The sequence below is a fragment of the Quercus lobata genome, chromosome 4 (assembly GCF_001633185.2).
Source record: "Quercus lobata isolate SW786 chromosome 4, ValleyOak3.0 Primary Assembly, whole genome shotgun sequence".
NCBI lineage: Eukaryota > Viridiplantae > Streptophyta > Magnoliopsida > Fagales > Fagaceae > Quercus > Quercus lobata.
The window spans coordinates 57114611-57128567 of record NC_044907.1 but is presented as its reverse complement, the minus strand read 5'-3'; the positions used below and the strand labels follow the sequence as shown (position 1 = coordinate 57128567).

At 31.0% G+C, this 13957-nt stretch overlaps 1 protein-coding gene across 1 annotated transcript; it reads right to left on the bottom strand.

Moving 5' to 3' along the window:
* Positions 1 to 245: 245 nt before the first annotated feature.
* LOC115986709 (abscisic acid receptor PYL9-like) lies at positions 246 to 4688 on the bottom strand. Its single transcript, XM_031109967.1, has 3 exons — positions 4268 to 4688; positions 3270 to 3485; positions 246 to 1027 (listed from the first exon to the last, which is right to left on the bottom strand). Exons 1-3 carry the CDS (start codon positions 4391 to 4393, stop codon positions 812 to 814), a joined length of 558 nt encoding a protein of 185 aa, XP_030965827.1. The 5' UTR covers positions 4394 to 4688; the 3' UTR covers positions 246 to 811.
* Positions 4689 to 13957: the final 9269 nt, after the last annotated feature.

Genomic DNA, 13957 nt, shown 5'->3' with positions numbered 1-13957 from the left:
GGTGGAACTGACATGGAAATTGTTGTTAAGGTGCAATCCCATAGCAAAACCTCAAGTGAGCCTTTGTTAAAGACATTTCCACGTAAAACACAGTTAAAAACATGAAAAAAAAAAAAAAAAAATTGACAATAATTTACTTGACAACACAGCACGTACAAAATAAACAACAAACTGCTACCCAAAGGTTCTCTCCTCAATCCACCCTGCACCATAAACTGCAACTACAACTACATGAAATTCCGGGGTTCCATAATCCATAAGACAATTCTTTCCAATATTAGTATTTACAAATAACCATAGTCGCATTTAGTACCACCATGCACAAAACCCAAAAAATATAACAGTAAAAGGAACTTTCCCAAAGGTTCTCTCCTCAATCCTCCCTGCACCTATAAACTGCAACTACAACTACAACATGAAATTCCGGAGTTCCATAATCCATAAGACAATTCTTTCCAATATTAGTATTTACAAATAACCATAGTCGCATTTAGTACCACCATGCACAAAACCCAAAAAAAATAACAGTAAAAGGAACTTTCCCACATCCATTCATGGAGAACACTGAAAACTTAGGTACCTCATCCTCGGACATTGAAAGAGAAATCCCAACAAACAAACAAGAAAAAGCACTAGGAAAGAGTGGAATGGTTCCCATGAGATGGAAAAGCAACAGCCAGCAATGTATCCAAAACTTCTGAGAACATGGAAGGACATCTCCTGTCAATCTCTACACAGCATAAGGATCTGAAAGTCTTCATCTGGAGGTATAAATGTAGTCTGCCACACTTCTACCCCATCCCCAAATTCACTATTGGATGATGGGTTCAGTTCTGTCCTGCACGGCCATCCTCTCAGAGACATCAGCCAAGGATTTCAAGTTGCACCTGATCAATGCCTCGACAAAGTAACGTGTATCTTCCATGGTATTCCCATCAGGCACATCCACCAGAAAGGACTCAATCACCAGGGTCCCTGGCCTTCCATCAATAACCTCTGGATGGACTGTAATGATAGAAGAGTAGTTCTGCAAATTTAAGGAAAAGTTGTAAACAGTAGAGATATTCTCTTAGTTGACAGAAAATTAGTAATTACATTAATGCTACATGCTCCACTCTTATTAATCTTGTTTAACCCTAGAATGGTATCCATCTGTAAAAAAGCACCAGAGCATTATTAGCCTGGCTAATGGTGTATGATAACTACTGTTAACAGATTATGTGATGGAAGATGAGAAGTCCTCATCCAAAGCTACCAAAGAGAAGTCACTTCTTTCTCTGGAACAAAATTATCTCAACAATTTTTTTTTTTTTAAAGTCAGATTTTCCCAAACCTGTCATTCTCTTTTCAAAATCATTCAGAGAAATTCTATTTTTTCTTTCTTCAAACAGAAAGAACGAAAAATTAATTAAAAAAAATGGCACTACACCTCAGCTCCCATGTGCTTCTTGGACCCTAATCCAAACTAACTATGAAGCCATGCTAAAAGTACATTAAAACTCAACTCTGGAGAAGAAACTGCCTTCTTTTGGGCAACCTATATGCATGTGTAAGAAGAAAAATTTAACACAAGTACAAAAATCCCAAGAAAAAACAAGGTACATCCTACCTCCTCAAAATATTCTGAATTTTCCTTTTTCTTTTGTTTTCCTTTTTCCTCTTTTCATTCAATGAGATATATCATATATGGCACAGATTCAATTAGTTAAAAGGAACTTGATGTATGACGGAACAAGGTGGTTAATTTTTATCATTGGTCATACATATCATTTTTTTTTTTATCATTGGTCATTTTTAAAAATATATTTGGCCATTTTCGGAATTTTCTAGAATATGTTTGCTTACTCTAAGGAATTTATAGAATTTTTCTAATAAAAAAAAGTCCTTATATGGTAGTATATTAATTTCGGTATGTTCAAAAATATTTTTACTAGATAATTAAGTTTTAAGGAGCCTATGAATTGGCATAAGCCTGTAAAAGAAATAAGAATAAAATTTTATTAACAAAAGTTCGTCCTGTTATCTTCCTCATAGATTCAATGAGCCCCTAATGGATTTAGATTTACTTCTAGCATTCTAGCTAAGACAATATCTAACTCTTTCACACTTCTGATTCTGCATTATTTGGTATCAAAGCTTGTTGACATTTTGATATGGTGAAAGATAAAGACAAGTAAAAATTCAAGCTAACAATGAGAGAAAAACTGTGTATTCTATGAAGTTCACATCATATGCTCATCAATTTCGGGTTAAATGTCAGTAAGAATTGTCAAAATGATGGGAGTAATTGTGTTGGGGATTTCAAATTCGGGATTATGATCTTATTCCTTACAATAATAGAATATCAAGTACAAATGACTTTTGTAGATTAGTTGTTTAAGTTTAAATTTTATTTCGATTATGAGGATACTTTAAAAAAAAAGATGGTAAATACCTGCATCACATAAACTTGATGGTTATCTGCAAATATAGTAGAATTCAATAAGGTATAAATATAATTCATTCTTGGGCCAATGAGCTCTAACTCAAATGACATTGATCGTAAGTTCAAGGCTTATTTGCGGGTGTGAAATTTTCAATTAAAAAAAAAAAAAAAAAACTGTTCATGCACAAGGATTAGATCATTGCCAACAAAGCAATTTTTTCCTTGTAATTGTGATAAAATATTCTTTAATACTGATGGAATGACGAACTTTTAATTTAATCATCACGATGAGCTTTTATGTGCAGCCATCAAATGAAAATATCAGTTGAAGATTGATGTGAAGAAAATGTAGGGTATTCAATTCATGAAGATTTATTTTGGAAATCTTTTGAAGAAATTGTGACGGTTGATAGAATCATTAGAGCATACAATAGGCAAATTGGTTGGTCATCCATACATGACTATAAGCTGCCATCCAAGATATTGTCAAGCCACCAAGAAATTTGTTTGATTGGCAAAATACAAATACACTTGGTAGGTTTAAAACCCACAATCTCACCCTACACCTTGTGCTCTTATATCTGGTTGAATTAGTAATAACAAAAGTCCTAAGTTCACAGTGGACACCAGGTAAAAATGACAGAGCAGTGCAATGCACTTAAATAAATTAGTACGATTTTTGTTAAAAAGCAATAGGAATCTTTGCATTTTCCTGAACCATACTTGCATGCAATGCTACACAACCATACAATTGTAATTATTCATTTGAGACCTGAAAATGAATAAGAGAAAGTGAACAGCAGTGATAAGAAAAGAACAAATAAGAAGTTAAAAATAATCATACCCTCAGCCTGTGATCGCCGCCAACAATCCTGATGCCAAGAATGTGTTCCTCATCATTAAGAAGTTCCAACCTCTCGGTGCTTGTCGTGGCAGGAAGCCCAGATTTAACATTCACTTCTCTTACACTCCCAATACCAAGGTCCCCATTCACCACACACCTGCTGACAAAGGGCTTGTATTTCTGAGGTTGATCGAACCTCCTCACCAACGACCATACCTGATGAAAGAAATGTTCCCATTAACAACACAATAAGCTGAAAATCAAACAATCACATAAGGGGCAAAAGACAATTATCCAATTTCAAATAAGTATCTATGCTCAAAGCAATAACCATCTATTTCTTTGCTATTAACATGTATTAAGAAAAGGAAATGAAAATTTGAATCCTCAACTAGTATAAAGCTAGTTGAGTGGACTTTGTCAGGTGCCTAATAAAGTCAAATCTTAACATTTAAAAGTAACTCAATTTCTTTCATTCATCTTTCCAAAACGAATGGATGAAAAAGTGAATATTACATAAAGATTACATCATTACAAAGAAAAATTAAGACTTCAAATTACATAAAGATTACATCATTAGAACTTTACACTCAAATTCCAAATGAAAAAAATAAACTACATACAAGCTAATACTCAACTAATCACCTTAAATTCAACTAGTTTGACACTAAAAGTCAAAATTTGAGAAAAAACCAGAAACTAATCACCCAGCATATACAATAATTCCCACAAATCAAAACCATCCGAACCAAAAATCAAAACCCAGAAAAACTAAAAGCTAGCAAAACCCAGAAACAAAAGCATCATGAACCAAACAAAATCATTTAAAATCGACCAGAAAAACCCAGATCTTAAACGTCCAAAAAAGAAAAGAAAAAAGTCAAACCCCCCCTAAAAATCCTTGCAAAAAAGAAAAAGTCAAAGAAATCAACGACAGGAAAATGAAAAAGAAACCAAAGAAAGTGGTGATCGGCGGTTGAGAGTAAAGAAAAACATACAAGATGAACAGGGGCTTTGATGTGCTTGACAAGAGCAGAGGTACACTGATTCTCTCTGGGTTCGTGCCTGTGATGTCTCCCTATGTACTGCGCCTCCATTGCTCCAAAGGCTTCACCACTGTTCATCTCAATTACTTTCTCTCTCTCTCTCTCTCTCTCTCTCTCTCTCTCTCTAAAAAAAATAGTCAGGAAAGACCAGAGGGTTCGAGAGATAGTAGAAGAGATGGTGCGAAGTGAGATAAGCTTGAGCTGAAAGTGAACTTTTGGGGTCGCAGAGAAGTTTTGGTTTTTGTTGGTGTTTATTGAGTTTAACAAATTAAGGTAAAGGTAACACTACAGATAACCTTATTACTAGTTTAGTTTGGCCGAGCCACTTACCTCTTTAGCACTTGGAAACCAAAGCCTTATCAAAAATCTATGAATTCACCCTCCACCGACAACCCTTTTTATTTTCTTGACGTATATATTGCTCAGTGCACAATTCTCATGACCCCTCTCCCACAAAGCTAGGGGGTGGATTTTAATGAATTTGAAAGATGTGGCATAAATCTATCTATTACGTTATCCACTAGGAGATTTTCATAATTTCTTGTACATAAGAGAATAATATTTGGACCAAACTACTAAGATACCAAATATATATATATATATATATATACTATTATTTAAGAGACTTTCTCTGTTTGGATTCCTCATTTTTTTAGTTCAAAAATGCCCTTACACCCCTATGTTTAAGTAGAGACAAAACTAAAGAATAATCCGGTAAAAATGCAATTCTAACTCCCACTGAAAGATTACTTAAAAAATAGAACCACTCTTCTATTAATTTTCAAATTGCTTTATTTACTTACTAGCCTCTTCTCTTCTTCTTCTTTTTCTTCTTTTTTTTTTTCTTTTTGTAAAAGTTAATAATATGCATAAATTATAATTTGAGATTAATATATTTTCCAATCACAAAAAAAACCTAGGGGTGTGATGAAAAAATTATTTCACCACAAACGCTTAACACTCATCACACCCCTAAGTTTTTTTTGTGATTGGAAAATATATTATTCTCAAATTATAATTTATGCATATTATTAACTTTTACCAAAAAAAAATAAATTGAAGAGTCTTTGAGCACGCGCACGTGCATGCTCAGAGGCTAGTATATATATATTAGCCTCTAAACATGTGTGTTGCATGTGTTTAAAGACTATTTTTTTTTTTTTTTTGTAAAAATTAATAATTTGAATCTATTAAAATTTGGAAATATATTTTTTAATTTTTTAAACAAATAAAAATGATAAACTTTAGAGATAAGCAATAACTGTAATTTTTTTTTTGAATGTGTATTTGAAAGTGGTGTAATAATATAGAGAAAAGTTTGGGTAGGAAAAATAAGAATGTTAGGGAAAGAATGCTAAATTTTAGGAGTTCTAAATTTTGAAAATGGTTTAATAACAACTAATCATCTATGATTTGTTGTAAAAATGTAGTAAAAATGTTATGAATATAGCACTTTTTTAGTTTTTAGGGATAAAAAAAAAAAATCTTAAATTTTAGGATTTCTCTTTTTGAATTCAAAATGAAATTTAATATATGAAATTTATGACCCTAATTCTAAGAAAAGTTACCCTTCATTAATGAGGGTATTTTTTAATCATGTAATAGTCCAGTTTAAAGAAATGAATCTTCTCATAATTTGCATCTATTATAATTTAAAAATATTTTTTTATTTATTTTTCAAACAAATAAAAATGATAAACTTTAGAGATAAGTAATAATTGTAATTTCTTTTATGAATCCTAAATTTTAGAAGTTCTCTTTTTGAATTTAAAATGAAATTTGTTATTTGACATTTATGACCATATTTCTAAATAAAAGGTTAACATATATTAATGAGGGCATTTTTGAACCTCAAAAAAGTCTAGTTAAAAGAGGGGAATCCTCTTATATATATATATATATATATATATATATATATATATAAGATGATTTTCCTCTTTCAACTAGACTTTTATGTGATTTAAAAATACCCTCATTAATGAAGGATAATTTCATTTAGAAATAGGGTCATAAATGTCAAATAGCAAATTTCATTTTGAATTCAAAAAGAGAATTTTTAAAATTAAATTTTTTTTCCTTTCATGTTCAAAAAAGAAATTATATTTACTACTTATCTCTAAAGTTTATTCTCTTTATTTGTTTGAAAATATATATATATATATATATATATATAATTATAATAGATGCAAATTATTAACTTTTACCAAAAAAATAGAAGAATCTCTAAGCACATGCGTGAGTGCGTGCTCATAGGCTAGTATATATACACACTATATATAAGAAGATTTTCCTCTTTCAACCAGACTTTTATGTGATTCAAATATACCCTCATTAATAAAGGGTAATTTTATTTAGAAATATGGTCATAAATGTCAAATAACAAATTTTATTATAAATTTAAAATGAGAATTTTTAAAATTTAAGATTTTATCTTATTTTATTATATATATATATATATATATATATATATATTCGTTTCTCCAATCTTATTGGCCAGGTTCCATTATTGGCCTATACCATAAGAAATGAATAAATAAATGTCCTTCTTTGGGGTTTAGTGATTTCTTATTCTTTTATTTTTTAAGAAATTTGTATTTTAGTGAAGTGGTTGCGTGTTTATGTGGTCATAGCCTCTTCTGCACTATCCAACCAAACTTTTATTTTATTTTAAAAAGTCTTCCGCTCTGTTAATTTGGGGGAAAGTAGAGTAATAGGGTGTTTTTTTGTGCCCAGCACTCGGCTAGTGGGCTGGGTAAAGTCAAACAAGTGGGGATGATGCTTGGATGTCTTAAATAAACATTAGCAAAAAAACTAAAATCACTATCAAATTTTTTTTTTTAATAAAAAATAAGAATATTAAAAGTGCTAATAAACAACCATATAATCAACTATGATAACAACCATGTAATACACTTTGATTTTATTTCAAAGTTAAAATTGGAAAAAGATTAAAAGCCTACTAGCCTTTGAGCACGCGCGTGAGGCTCTTCTATTTTTTGGGTAAGGGTTAATTTAGAGCATTTATTATAATTTGGGATTACTACATTTTCCAATCACAAAAAAAAAAACCTAGGGATGTGATGAGTGTCATGTGTGGATAAATACTTTTCCAATCACAATAATTTTTCATCACAAAAAAATCTAGGGGTGTGATTGGAAAATTATTTCTCCACACATGACACTCATCACACCCCTAGGTTTTTTTTTGTGATTGGAAAATGTAGTAATCCCAAATTATAATAAATGCTCTAAATTAACCCTTACCCAAAAAATAGAAGAGTCTCTGAGCACGCACGTGAGCGCGTGCTCAGAGGCTAGTTTTTTGCTAATAAATTTTGTAAGGTTATATGTAATGAATAAATAAGAAAAGAGGAAAATTATCTTATGAGAGATTCTCATGAAACCTCTCTCCTACATTATGTGTGGGTTTCCTATACTGTCGTTACATGTCTCCCACAAACCCACCTAAAATGTTTTTTCTTTTGATATGTTTGTAGTCATTTTGTTTGGAATTTTTTTTTAAAGCTTCATAAAATTTATTTGTTACTAAAATTTTGATCCGCCTTATATTTTTCTTTTTCACAATCTCCCTACTAAAATGTTTGGATAATCAAATTTAATGGTTACTAAAATATACTCAGAATTATCTATATCACTCTTAGCTAACTTGCACTCTCAAATGACAAAAAATAAAAAAATAAAAAGGGAATAATATAAAAAATAAAAAATGAAGAATATAATGCAACATAAAAAATGAAAAGAATTCTAAAATGAAAGAAAGAAAATAATCAAACAAAATGGTATATGCCATTTAGTTAGTAAAATGTAAACAAAATGATTTCAAAAATTTGTTTGTGCCCTCTACTAAGTCCACAATCAAAAGGTAATTTCTCAATAAAATGAATAAATGGTAAAAAAAAAGTCAGCTACTTACAATACATAATATTTACTTTAAAAAAAATACATCTCTCTTAGATCAAAACCCAGGGCAGTCAATTGTTCTCCCATCTTGCTATTATCCTCATGTTCTTTGCACATGTACATAAAATCTGGAAGAAAAAAAAAATGGTAAGACCTGGGCTCCACACAAAGCACAAAATGGTGTTGTAGAATAGAGGCCAAAGATGCAAATGTTCAATCCGAAATAAAACCAAATAAATTGTGCAAGCAAAGGAATGATCAAGTGGCACAACCGTCCATTGAGTTCTATTGATTTTCTTATGAAATCAAAGAATTAATGGGATTTTGAGGAATGCTCTGCATATTGGGTTCCACAGTTTGCTAACAGCACCACATGTGGTCTTGCCTAGCTTGCAATTGAGATTAAATCCATTTAAATTTTTGTTCAAAAAAATTCTAAAATAAATTTATTACAACATAAATAAAAAAGAAACCCTACTCACCATATTTTCTGTATGACAATGGTTGCAACCCGAGGCTTTAAAAATTGGATAACAATGAATGGAACTCAAGAGAAGACACGTTGAGAGCAAAAACAGATACAATATTTTAAAGCATCAATTGAATGTAAGAAATAGAAAACTAAAAAACATTATAAGTAAAAGAATAATATTTTCTTATATACTTATCCGGATAATCTTGGAAGTCAAGTAATGAAGTCTTTTGTTATTCCAATGCAGTAATATTCTATTCGGTTTTTTTTTTTTTGATATATCCAGAAGAAGAAGAAGATGAAAAGGAAGGAGGATATAACATGAAACTTAAATAAAAACTGGATAAGCAAAAGAAGTTAAAGAGAAGTTAAAATTTTTAAATTTGATAGTAAAGCAGTTTCTTAGGAGTAAAACATGGGAGAGTGGAATTCAAACAATTTGTTAGGAGTAAAATGTGGGAGTGGAATTCAAACGTGTAAGGTTTTTTTTTTTTTTTCAAAATAGAAACGTGGTAGATAATTTTTTTGATACAACGTGGCTTTTTTCATTAGGTTTTTTGTTTTCAATTTTTATCAATTTAAGATTTTAAACCATTTCTTATGATTTAGAGATAAAGATAAGTTTATTAAATTAAGGATATTTCATTAGGGTTTTTTTTTTTTTTTTAACTGAACGTGAGGTTTTTTCTAAGAATAAAATATTAGAAATTTTACTATTTAGTTGTGTTTTTTTTTTTTACTCAACGTGAGGTTTTTTTTAAGAATATAATATTAGAAACATGTGTTAGAATAAGTGGGTTAGTAGAAGTGTTCCTATTTTGTAGGTAATGTTTTGTCAAATTTATCTAAAATTTAGGACTCTTTAAATTGATAATTTTACATGTCTAACCCTACTATTTTACATGTCCATTCCAATGACTCCTCAATGCAATCCAAAAAGTTTGTGCATACGTGAACCTAAGAGAGATAAAAGAATTAGGGAACCAAGTTTTTTTTTTTTAAAAAAAAAACTTTAATTAACAAACCAACGTTAGCATGCATGTTATTAAAGAGAAGTTAAAAATTTTTAAATTTGATAGTAAAGCAGTTTCTTAGGAGTAAAACATGGGAGAGTGGAATTCAAACAATTTGTTAGGAGTAAAATGTGGGAGTGGAATTCAAACATGTTAAGGTTTTTTTTTTTTTTTATTTTTTTTTTTGAATTTGAAAAAAAAAAGGGTTGGCCAGAGTTTTTTTTTTTTTTTTTATTTTTTACAAAATGTAGGATTTTTTTTTTTCAAAATAGAAACGTGGTAGATAATTTTTTTGATACAACGTGGCTTTTTTTGTTTTCAATCACCACCAACATTTCAAAATTAAATTTTTAAAAAAAAAGAAAAGAAAAAAAAAAGAGTTAACGTGATACATATATATATATAATAAAATATATATATATATAAAGTAGAACTCAAGGTTGCTACATACCTAAATAAAAAAATTTAACGCCAAAAACATATACAATGATGGTAAATATATATATATATATATATATATATGAAGAAGGAAAAAAAAAAGAAGTGAAGTGAGGAAGGAGAAGGAAATAGTAATTTATTATTTATATGAAACTATTTTTATTTCAATTCAAATTTTTTAAATAAAAAAATGTAAACAAAGGCTATTAAAGGAGGTAAGGGAAGTCATACTGTTTAACTGTTTACAACTGATTTTAAATGCTTCTTTTGTAGCATAAGGCAGCCCTGTCTTTGGATCACAATACCTACAACATGAAATGACAATTCATTAAGAAGTGCAATGGTAGAGTATATGAAGGAACCATTTATTTCAAAATTACATTTAAAAAAAAAGAAGAAGAAAAAAAAAAAAAGAAGTTAACGTGATACATATAAGAAAAAAAAAAGAGTAGAACTTAAAGAAAGTCAATTATAAACAAAAGAAAATAAAATAAAGAGGAACTTGCAAAAAATAGATCCTGAAAATTTGTTGAAGCCTCTGACAGTAAATGTCTTTAATCTGAAGGAAAAGAAAGGAGGATGTAGAGCTAAACTAAATGTCTTCAATTTGAAAAAAAAAAATAAAAATGAGAGAGAGAGAAAGTGAGATAGAAACTACAAAGCGTACGTGAGTTTGTGGTTTTAAAATGTAGGAGTTTTAATTTACATATCTATCCCCGATAGTTGAAAACTTGTAAGTGGGTATGATGAGGGTATCTTAGACATGAAAAATGTGGAATCCAAACAGGGAAAGCCCCTTAAATAGTAGTATAGATGATATGCCATTATGTCCGTGGCATGAATTTTTTTTTTTAATTTTTTATTAAATGACAAAATTTGGCTCAAAATTTTTTAGAATTTTAGACTTTATCACTAATAGAAAAATGATATTTTTCCTTATTATGTGCAATATAAATGACTCACATAACTTGACTAATTAAGTGAGAAATCACATATTATCTTTTTAGGCTCCAAATATGTTTGGATCCAAACATTTGTTAAAATACTTTTGATTTATCATAAAAGGAATATTCATAGAATACTTTTATCTCACATCATATAAAACAATGTTCACTAATTTGTTTTTTTCTTTCTTCTACTAGACAGCATATGATTCTACTTTTTCTTTAAATACATTTATTTATACTTTTATAATTTTTTCTTAAACTTTTCTCAAGATCTTCTTTATTTTCTCTCTCCTATTTCAATAGATAATTTAAATAAAATAAAGGTTATCCATCTTCTCTAATTAATTATTATAATATCTGAAATAATTTTTAGATATGACACTCACATAAACTAACTATCCATTGAAATAACCCATATGTTTTCATGAAATAAATAAATATTTGAGTTTATAACAATTGAAATGAATGACTAAATATTGGTGGAGTATCATATTACCAATAAAAAAAAAAAAAAAAAAATCACTAATGCGTATTTTTGGATGACATTGATGGAATCAAGAACTAAAAGCAGCACTAAATCTTCTTTTTGAGTTTGATCCTTCCTTTTGGCCAACTTTGTATTTGATATATGCAGAGGAAGATGGGATTATTTTTTAAATATTTCATCCCCTTAGATCTATGGAGAGTTGAAAATTGATGTGTAAAAAAAAAATTGATATAAACTTTTTTAGGCGCTCTTTTCTTTTAATGTGTGCACGTTGAAGTCATGGCCGTCATGGATTATTGTGTGTAGTGTTATGTAAACTTACCCTTCACCAGAGGCCAAACATTTTTTTTTAACTAGGAAATTTCAATTAATATATATATTTTCTAGGTAATTGAAAGAAGACATGAACGATAGAGAGAGGGCCACGTGGCAGTTAGTAAAGGGTGAAAGGCTAGTTTGTGGATTATAATAGGACCAGGTCGGCACAAAAGTGATTATCTCTCTCCTTATGTTTTCCAAAAAATAAAATAAAAAATTATCTATCTCCTTTTTTTTTTTTTTTTTTAATTGCATCATCCACCGCCCAATGGAATTTAAAATTGATTATTTCACCCATTCACGAAGACGTAATATGCTAAGCTTGCTAGCTAGTCAGCCACTCAGGGGACAAACTTGGTCGAGTCTATATTTTATCTAATTCACCCAAATTTAAAATTTGGTAAATCTAACTTCGTCTAGTGCTTCTAAAAAAAATTAGTAATTGGGTATTGTCAATGCCTTGCAGCGGTTCGACCTCCCATCACAACAATGCTCAAACGTGCCCGCAAGAGTTGTGGGCCCGGGAGTTTAGGTGCTGTGAAAAAAGGGTATACCTCTTATGTGTGATTAGAAATGAGTCGATTTTAAGGAAGTTACCAAAGGTAAGTGAAGTTGGCACCAATTATTGGACTTTTTTCTAAGGTGTGATTGGTTGCTTTACTTTATTTGATTTTATTATCGATCTTAGACTAAGAAAAATGTTGTTTTACCTAATCTAATATGGATGGATAAAAAATCTTGATTCTTGAGTTCAGAAGTCTGGTTATGTGTAAGGAAGGTGTTAGACACCCTATAACACCTATCCATGGACAATCTTTCATTTTGGTAAAATCTTAATTTAAGGACATTGACAGTTAAAAATCAAGCTATTGGCATTAGCTTTCGGGGCTTTAAATAAATTGGGCTTTGAGGTTTGGTTTTAGAAAATGTGTGGTCTTGATCAATGCTTCCCTCATATGTTTGGAATTGGTGCCAAATTTCCACAACAAAAATTCGGCAGCAATTTGCCTTATTTTCGTGGTTGGAATCCGACATCGATTCGCCTCAAGTGCATCATAGCACACAAAACGCTATTCTTACCAAGCTTTTGCCGTGAGAATACAGCAACAGGTTACGGCAAAAATCCAATAGAGTTTCGTGTTTGGTGCGCTATGGCGCACCGACAGGGTTTCATGCCTGTGTATACGACATGTGCCAACATGCTTGTGCTAGGACAAACTAGAGCCCCTCAAAAGCATCAAACATATTGATGTGTGTCGCATATACAAGGAAACTAATGTCACTTGGCGACATGGATTGGGACGATCACATCGCGATGATCGTGCACACAATATAGTGTGAATATGCACCTACAACAATGGCCTTGAGCACATACCCACACTATAAGGTCAAAAGCATTCGTGACTAGAGAGGGTCGCTCATATAGCCACGAGAGTCCATCATATGAAGAGCATGATCAACCACATACAAGCATATATAGATATACATACATCATGCACAATGTTATCACACAGAGTAGGAAAGTAAAGCAGACATTGCCAATGTTCCAAGGGTATGACCCAGTAAGGTATAGGAAATGTAAAACAGACATTGCCATACTCAGGAAACGTGGCCCAAACAAAGTGCAAGAAAGATAAAGGATACATGGAGAAAGAACCCTAATACATGATTCTAAGGATAGAAGAGAGGGAGAGAGAAAACCAACCAAGGAGGCTAGGCCTCCTAATCTACTAAACATTGCCCTTTTTGGGCTTGCATCTTCTTACTTGCATCCTTGCCCTTGTTGCTTTCACCTAAGAAGTCGTGTCCTTGCTCTAAGCATCCTTGCTCCAAGCATGAACATGCAACAAACAAAGAAAGCAGCCAGTAGACAAGCAAAAGGGATAAAAAAGCGGTAAAGGGAGCATGCAAAGAGACACACTAGCAAAGAAGGCCATGTTGCTGCTAGTGAGTGTAGGGGTTGGGGAGGAACATTCTTCCTATTTTGATGGACTTGGAAACAAGGGCACATCCTCACATGTTTGACGCAGTCGCTTCCATGGTGAA